This window comes from Lytechinus pictus, chromosome 4, assembly GCF_037042905.1.
Source record: "Lytechinus pictus isolate F3 Inbred chromosome 4, Lp3.0, whole genome shotgun sequence".
Classification (NCBI taxonomy): Eukaryota; Metazoa; Echinodermata; class Echinoidea; order Temnopleuroida; family Toxopneustidae; genus Lytechinus; species Lytechinus pictus.
The window spans coordinates 17,912,896-17,922,156 of record NC_087248.1 but is presented as its reverse complement, the minus strand read 5'-3'; the positions used below and the strand labels follow the sequence as shown (position 1 = coordinate 17,922,156).

Sequence of the window (9,261 nt, the reverse complement as noted above, 5' to 3'; positions counted from 1 at the left end):
TAAAATGTCATGGGCCTATCCGTTTAACTTAAAGAGTATTATTTAACTTATATCAAACTCCCCTTTTGGTCAAACCTCTAACACCAGAATAGATTGATCAACACCATATTGTAATCAAGAGTGTAATTATCATTATTATCACCATTATTATTATTTTATCATTATTATCATTATTATAATTTTTATTATTATTATTATTATCATTATTATTTTTATTATTATTATCATTATTATCATTATTATTATGTTAAGTTTTTTTTACGTTGACTGCTTTTGAAGGATTTTCTCGTTGGTTCTTGGATTAATATAAACTGTGGATATGCTCTTCTTCGTTCTTTTAATCAGCTGTCACGAGATGGCGCACCCACTCAGTTGTTTGGCTCATTGATTGATATCTACTGTCCTTAATTGTATATATTTCAATTCATATTTATATGCATATCAATGCAGGTTCGGAGTGAAAAAAAGGTAATTGGTATAAAATCAAGTATAAAATCGACGCTGCTCTGTTAAATAAAACAGATTATAAAAACCCAGAGTTTTACAGAAAGTAATAACAGAATCATTCTGTAAGTCGCTAAAACAGGACCTTTTCTGAAATTCAACAGAACAGGTCTATTATATAAAAAAAAGAAAATACAGTTTTATTTCAGGAAATTCCTAAAGTTTCATTCACCAAATACCAGTTTTCTGAAATATTACCAAATGAATGTAAGATTGCACAGTGCAGTAAGAATACAAGTCTTTATCCTGTAGCAACAACTAAATTAATTAACGGCTGGTTGTACACTATTAGGGCACATTATCTTGTTAATAGCACTTAATCAATTACTGCTGAAGCGCTCTACCGTAAATAAATGCAGCTTAAATGAAACTGGTATTCCTGCCTGGTTTATCCCTCACCCGGGTTGAGTGAGGCACTGTATGGATACATTTCTTGCTAAATAATTTATTCAGATTTTGAAAATGTTCACCTTTTTACTTGTTTGTCGTGTTTTCTCGCCATCTAAATGGTAACAAATATCGAAATTAGCCATAAAGAGATTGAGGGGTACAAGATGGCGCGCGTGGCAAATTATTTTTGAAGTCCCGAGAAAGCGAAGCGAGTGAGCAACAATTGTTTGATTTTTAAAACGAAAATCTAATTTTGTGATAGATATTTGACATAATATTCAGAAAATAACTCATCTTTCTTTTCTTTCATTTTGTCTTCCGAAATTTCCCCCCTTTTTTTGAGGGGGGGTCGTATTTTTTTTGGGCGGGGCATGCCCGCAAGTCCCCCATCTTTACACTGGTATTTTAGCAGCATCTCGCCCTGTGACACATCCTCCTATCTGTTTTAATAAGCCTATTACGTCACAGTTTAAACGAAACTTGTCGTTTTTTAAGGTTTGTAGAAGAGACTATTATGTCCTGGTAATACATAAAATCTTGCTGGTGACTGCCGAGTAAATATTATTCCCTAAGAAATATTCATAAGAAAATGACAACGGCTTACAGTTTCAGAAGAATTTTATTCTTATCATCTTGCCTATATATATATATATAGTTTTACTGTTAATATCTCAGTAAATATTATTCCATTCCATATCTCAATATATTGTTTACTTCACAAAAGTTTTACGTCAAGCCATTTATTGAATTTAGACTATAACATATTTTCATGAACATCATAAAATCGGATATAAAATTCAAGACATGCAGCCATAAGTTACAGGTATATAAAACGTGCAACGGGCTGCATGGAAACCTCGTACTGACTGGACTTTTTACTCTTGATCAGTTTATTTGTAATACTGTCATCGAAGATATTGGCCCAGCACAAGCAGGAGTTGAAGAAAAAAATCATTCAAAACGCTTCAATCATTCAAAAATTATCATGAATTATTGTTGACCAGGATAGATTCCGATAGATGGACAGCTGAATAATGTATAACAAAGGAAGCATGGACAGGGGCATACAAATATATGTAAAGCTGATCGTCACCCGTGTGTATAGCTGAGTTACCCCCCCCCCCTCCAAAAAAAAAAAAAAAAAAAAAAAACAACAATCAAACAGACAAACCAACAAACAAACAAACAAACAAAAAAAAAAATCGAAAATGGCAAAATTGTCCATGAAATAGAGCAACTAACATAAACCGTTTTACATAGTTATATCGTACAAGATACGTCTGGAGGATTGCCTTGGGACGATTTTTATTATTGTTTGATACCAAAGGTTCGAACATTTACGACTCCATGTTAAGTATTAAATCAGATAATAGACGCAAAGGCATTTGGTGTATTTGTGCTTACGTGAATACTATTCGGAAATGGAGGACTCACAGTTCCCGGTAATATTAATTAATTAATTACAGATTTGATAATTGCTTACTAGACAGAATTTTCTGTAAAATTACAATAATTTGACTATACATCTCTGTTATGATACATTCTGACATTGATGTCATTAAAGATTACAAGATTTGCATTTGACTGTGATGGTTACATTAGATTATATATATAAACGAAACTCTATTTTGAATCTGAAACGTCAAGTATAAGCCTTTGAATCGAGAATACACTAGGGTTTGTTTTTCTTTTTTGCAAAAATTATTTCGAAAGGTCTTCTTTTCGACATTCTGTTTTTCTGTACATTGTGATATTAGGTTTACATTCCCGATGCTGATTACGATTTGGAGGACGAAATCGGCAACGATACGTCATCGCATTTGGAAGAGGAAGAAGTGTTCGCTAATCCGACCTACGAACTCGACGTCCAAGCCGACAGAGTAGATCGAGATGAAGTGGAGAACGATGACGATGTGAACACCAATCATGTCAATGAACCCGTTGAAGTCAGTGACCACCAAGAAGAGGTAGCAGTCCTCGATGTCGTAGCCGTGGAACACAACGAGACGTCGTCCGAGAGGTCTTCGGAGGTCGAACATCGAGGTCACGATATGATGAATGGAGCCATCCCAACTATCCCTGCTCGACCGAACGGAATGGACGTCGAACGGGCGGGCGATTTCCCCACGACGAGGCACGACCTCACTGCTGAAGGAAAACGGATACGTGAAAGAGAGCTAACAATTTGCATGTCTATGTTCGTCGTCACCATTATCCTGCTCGTCGTCAGTCTCGTTATTTACTTTGCCGGTAAGTCAATATCATAAGAGGGCATCTATGAATGACATTTAATTATGTATCCATGGTTACCAATACTTTATTCTATGTGCATTTTTTTTTACATTCCCTTCCCTTTACCATTAATTTGGAGGAAAATATTGTTCTATTACCTGAACTGCTCTATTCAAACAATCATGTTTTTTTTTTTTTACATACATGATATTCCGTTGTTTAACCATGGTAACGGAATTTCCAGAAAATTTAGTTTTTTTATCGAACATAATAATTTAGTTACACCTGTGCTGATTCTCATGGTGCCATTTCTGCATGTAACTCATCGATAAAGTAATTTTAATTTTAGGGTTCGGGTATTCGTTTTTCTATCTCTATTTCTATTTCCAACAATGTATTTTTATAACGATAAGTAGACAATAAATATATTTTAAAATAAAAAGAAAGGAGAAAATACAAAATAAGCAAGATAATTATGTATATTGGGTATTTTTGTCATTCTTTATTTACTTGCTTAGTTAACATATCTACCGAGAGATGGCGTGGTTGAGTATAGGTTTCACGCGCGCGTAAAATATATCCCATAGACTCGTGTGTGAAAATGGAACTGTTAAAAAAAATCATTGAAAAAACTAAGGATGAAATTAGAGGGTCGATTGTTTACTACCGGCGGATAGGATATATATCTGGTATTCCACAATTGACCTGAAAAGGGTCCCACACCCTTTTCATTTTAAAAATAAATCTGCATTTATGAAGACATCTCTTGACGGGAACAAAATCATCACTTGAAACAGTAAAACAGCCCAAATTCTTCCGCCAGTCAAAGAGTTCCAAAAGTTAAGTAAATTTCCCATTGGGGAAAAAGAAGTTCAGTTGTTGCCCAGCCTTCATAGAATCAGTGTTACATAGCTAATCATATGCAAACACTATCGTCAATCTTCTATATCAAATTAAAATTTGGGGAATGTGTTGGTCGAATTAATATTTTTTGCCTCCCTTTTGGAATTAGGCTCGTTGCATCTATAGCATCCACAGGGACTGGCGTCCGTAGATATTATCGATCAATAAAAAACAATTTTGGTTTCTAGCCCGTCTTAGCGTCATTCATTTCTTGTTAATAATAATAATAATATTAATAATAATAATATAATAATAATAACAGCATATTTACCCAGGGTAGCCACTTCAGTTCCGAAAACTGTTCTCCCAGGTGGCCCTGCTATTATTATTATTACCCCGGCTTTAGCACGGCTACCTTGATCGGGCGCTGGAGCATTCCCACCGGTACCCATTCACCTCACCTGGGTCGAGTGCAACACAATGTGGGTAAATTTCTTGCTGAAGGAAAATACGCCATGTATGGGATTCGAACCCACGTCCCCCTGATTGGAAGACGAGAGTCTTAACCACTAGACCACAGCGCCTCCTCTCTTTACTGTTCTTTTTGATGCCACAGTCATATCAACGAAAACGATTCCAAACCGACCAAACCTTTTATGCTATTTCTGATGACAAACAATTCTGGGTTTTTATAGGATTCGGCTTCGTTGGCCACGTGACTGTAGTATAACTAACGATTTATGGATGGAGAATACAGTTGTTATTTTTCTGCTCATTCTCAGTTTTGACACCCCTTTATATTCGTTGTAGTATCATCAGCCAGAAGCCTGTCCACGACAACGGAAAGTCCCATGTCATCAGGTATGAACTGAAATCATGGTTGTATTTTGTCGTATTACCACTCTTTATTTACTATTACCTTATTCTTTATATTACAAATGATGATCTGTCATGAGACAATGATTACAACGGACACGATGAAAGCAACATTAAAACTCGACAGAATTGGGGGAAAAACAACGAATCAAATCAGATTTTAAAAATATTAATACTTTATCGATCATGAATCTTTGACTTCAAGTACATTAAAAACTACATTATCATGAAGACCTAAAAGGCATAGAAGATGTTTGCAACCATCAAATATGTTACAGTTAGTAATTTAAGTTGTATTCGATTTGTATTACTTTGTATAATGTCTGAATGTACATGAAGTAGACAGACTTGACTTGTCTTGACTCATTGGCTCGTATTCTAAAGTCAGGTTTATCTAAGACCATGGTCTCACTCTGTGCTAAAATTATGGAAAGCCAAACATTTCAAAATGTTCCTTACATTGTATATTTCGAATGTTTACCGTGCTCTTTCCTAACCTGTGAATGGTGAAGAAAGCTATCTTATCTATCCTTCCGAAACAGTTAAGAATGATTTGAGAGAGAAAAATTTGCTCATACATTGAAATTCTACTTTCGGAGATTTATGCCACTATTACAATAATGCATAAAGCATGTTTAATTCATTAACTTCAGTATGATGAAAAAAAAATCAGTACAGATAAAATAATGAGAGTGTTTAGTCTAGTGCCCTAGACCGCTCGGCCACGACGCCTCAGCCGGAACTGCAGCGTGACCCAACTGGCCCTCTCTTGAGTCCCGTCTTGAGTACGCATGCGTACTGATGAGATGTGAAAAAACATTTCCCCAGTTTTGCTAATGAAACTTTTGTTATAGATATAGATATAATAATAATTTAACTTTTAATTTATATCTTCTTTTTCAGCAACACCATAAGAACTCAACACCATGGATACGTTACACCATCCGCTGACATCTGCACTGTGATATTTACACTTGGTATAAAATAATATCACTTACTTCGAACAAACTTTACACCATTCCGGAAAGGTCAATGATTATGCAATTCAATATATTGTTCGAACGAATGCATTTTCAGACATTTATTGTTAGTGTCATAATCATGTTTAGCCACAGTTACACGAGTTTCAAATTATTTGACAATCATTGTCGAATACGAGATCCTACTCAATTCAATTGTCAATCTTTAATCACGTTAATGCATTCACCAAATCTCTTAAATTTTACATTTTCGGGTACCATAAAACACGAAGAGAAGATCCAACACCTCGTGAACCTGTCATGTTTTAGGTCCGAGAGTGCGAAAATAATTGAATCTGACATCTCTTCAACATGTTCAACCCGGCTTGTTGGGGTCCGAGAAGCTGGATGACGATATTCTGCATCTCAATGACTCAACGTTATAAAAAAATTAAGAAAGCAAAAAAGACAAGATGCGGTAACCCATCGGTTTTTCTAGCTCGGTATACACTGCAAAAACTCCGGTGTTTATTTAATACCAGTCCAGAATCTATATATATCCACACCAGTCACCAGAGAAGTGTTAAACAACACCAGTTTGGTTTTGGTCTAACACCAGATATGTGTTTATACAACACCAATTAGTATTAAAACAGCATCGCTTTGATTCCAAACTGGTGTTATTTCAATACTTCTCTGGTGTGAACATATATAGATTCCGGGCTGGTGTTAAATCAACACCGGAGTTTTTGCAGTGTAGGTGAAAGGGCGGGCTCTTACATTATGCCAATCCGACTTTTTGGATCCGTGAAGGCAGCAGCAAAATAATTTCCGATATTACGTTAACTCGACTTCCTGGATCTGCGATATTATGTAGATGGCAAGATAACTTGACCCGGCAACTCTTCAACAGTGACCTCGGAGTGGTCCTAAAACATACTCAATGAGGCGCAGGAATGAGTTCCGCCATTCCACCAACTCTATTGGCGCCCCCTATGTCGAACATCAATTCGGCGCCCCTAGATTGAACATCAATTTGGTGCCCCTACATGTATGTCGAACATCGATTCGGCGCCCCTATGTCGGACATCAATTCAGCGCCCCTAGGTCGAACATCAACTCGGCGCCTCCCGAGGTCAAACATCGATTCGGCACCCCCCCCCCCTCTTTTTTTTTCCTTCTATCCCCCTTTTTCTCTTTCTCTTCTTCTTTCTCTCCTTTTTTCTTCCCCTTTTCTTTCCTTCTCTTTGCTTCCTCTTTTTGGCACCCCCTTTACGCCTACCCGGGGGGGGGGGGCGGGCCCCTCCCCCCCCCCCCCTGAATACGCGCATGTCTATGTTTTGGCCCTTGAAGAGGACGAAGTATACAGAGTCAACCAAACAAGCTTTGTGGGGCCTGAGAAGGAGCGGTGACAGGATTCGGCAGTTGTTAACCCAACGTTACAAACACGGTATATATTCAAAATCTTTAATCCGGGACGGCAAGAAGAATGAATCCAGCACATCAAGCCATGGTCTAAATCTCTGCTACAATAATTATGGGAGGCCAAAATTGACGTAATTTTGACTTCATTGTATAATTCTGATGTTTACCGCGCTCTTTTTGTGCTTTGATGATGAAGGAAGCTGTTTTAGATACTATTTCCAGATGACTCCTGAAGACGGACAGTCAACCTGCCCGAAACGTCGAGTCTCTCTTCTACTCATCATCTCTACTCGCCGACTCAAGCCAGCATCTCCTCATTAGCTCTACTACTCAAGCTGTTCTCAACTCATCAATCTTTCCTGGTTTACAGTCCTTTTCAGGACTACTTTCAAGAAAGAATATTCTACTCTCAAATCTCCACTTTCTCGCCTATCAATTTCTTCTCTTCTTCTATCAACTGTTTCTATAACACTTCACATGGTGTACCGTAAACCACATCAGCGATTGTACATACCACCATGCAAACCTTCAAACAACATCTATTTCCAGATAGTTCTGAATTATATATTTGAATGTTTATTATGAGTTGACATTTTTAACCTGTCGTTTGGGATCAATTGTGTCACAATTGGCTATCCATTGTTAAACCTCATCTTTAAACAATAGTTAAACCTGTTTCATAATGATTTGTTATGACAAATGAACCGTTTCTATAACAAATTTAATCTCAACCAATCAGATTGAAGGATTTCAGTAGCTTTTAACTGTTATTGCAAATGTGTTATGATAAAAAGTTTTATGAAACGGATCCCATGCGGGCGGGAGGGTCTATAAAAACTTTAAAAAGTGATAAGATGAGATACGGCATCTCATCAACACGAAGTGACAGTCACTGAGCGGAATCGTCGAGTTCTCGAATCCTTTCCGCGCTATTTCAAGAATGTAAAGATTCATCGTTGACATTTTATTTGGGAATTCGTCAATGTGGCGTTACCTGATGAACAATAGTGATTTTTTTATTCCACGATATACGACGGATTTAAGAACATGGAAAATGTATTGCAAATTCCCTTCAATGGCAAGGGACAACCAAGAAGTCTTTGTCGATTCTTAGTGAATCAATACAGGAGTTTGGGCCTGGACTCTGGAATAAACGTCATATTTTTAATTTGTCATCAGCTCCGAGACTTAGGACTAAAATGCTGTTTCGGTCCACACATTTTTGACAAAGACCTCGCAGCTGTTTTTTTTTGTCATTACATGGGCAATTTCGATCCATTTACTGTTTTCTTGAATTCGTCGACGTTGCAGTTGCGAAAACTCGCGATTGTAAGGTTTCCAATTGCAGCTAAGGGAATGTATCATCTCCAAGCATATAACGCCAAGGAGTGGCATGATGTGTGAAGCGGATGAAATATATTTTATGTACATATATTAATATGAACGTTTGATTGTTGAACATAGGAGTGATTTAACATTCACAAAATCATTTTTGAATGAAAATATATTTAGGTATGTTACAGATCAATAACGATGTTGTGGTAACAGTTAAGAGGTTAAGCATCTTATCACCGATTATGATATATATTGTATAATAGCTACATTTTCTCAATTATGAGAGTGAAAAGTTAAATACATGTAAGTCAATAATGGTAAACATATAAATAGTACTTCACATCATACAGATGTTGCATTGATTAATTAATTACTCTATACAAATAAACATTTAACATAATGTAAATATCTGCTGTTATGTTTCCTCTCTTCTGCGTTATATATGACAGCTGTTTACCACCCACTAGCGCCTTGAGCACCTAACAAGGTGGATATGTGCGCAATATAAATACCCTATATTATTATTATTATTATTATAATTTTATATGACATATATACATGATATATATGTATATGTAATGATAATATGGTCCATTCATATAGCGCAGCTTCTATATACATGTATTCTACTGTGCTTGACACTTGGTATCATGTTATTATTATTATTATTATTATTATTATTATTATTATAATCATC

At 36.3% G+C, this 9,261-nt stretch overlaps 1 protein-coding gene across 1 annotated transcript; it reads left to right on the top strand.

Annotated features, from left to right (window-relative positions):
* Positions 1-2,277: 2,277 nt before the first annotated feature.
* On the top strand, positions 2,278-8,967 carry LOC135153889 (uncharacterized). Its single transcript, XM_064098532.1, has 4 exons — positions 2,278-2,336; positions 2,652-3,144; positions 4,780-4,830; positions 5,749-8,967. Exons 1-4 carry the CDS (start codon positions 2,316-2,318, stop codon positions 5,757-5,759), a joined length of 576 nt encoding a protein of 191 aa, XP_063954602.1. The 5' UTR covers positions 2,278-2,315; the 3' UTR covers positions 5,760-8,967.
* The last annotated feature ends 294 nt before the right edge of the window (positions 8,968-9,261 follow it).

Excerpts from the sequence above, each read along its gene's own strand:
- LOC135153889 (XM_064098532.1), top strand. The coding sequence starts at position 2,316 with ATGGAGGACTCACAGTTCCCG. Across the intron at positions 2,337-2,651 it reads TGGAGGACTCACAGTTCCCG|GTTTACATTCCCGATGCTGA; the intron begins GTAATATTAATT and ends TTGTGATATTAG. Across the intron at positions 3,145-4,779 it reads TCTCGTTATTTACTTTGCCG|TATCATCAGCCAGAAGCCTG; the intron begins GTAAGTCAATAT and ends TATTCGTTGTAG.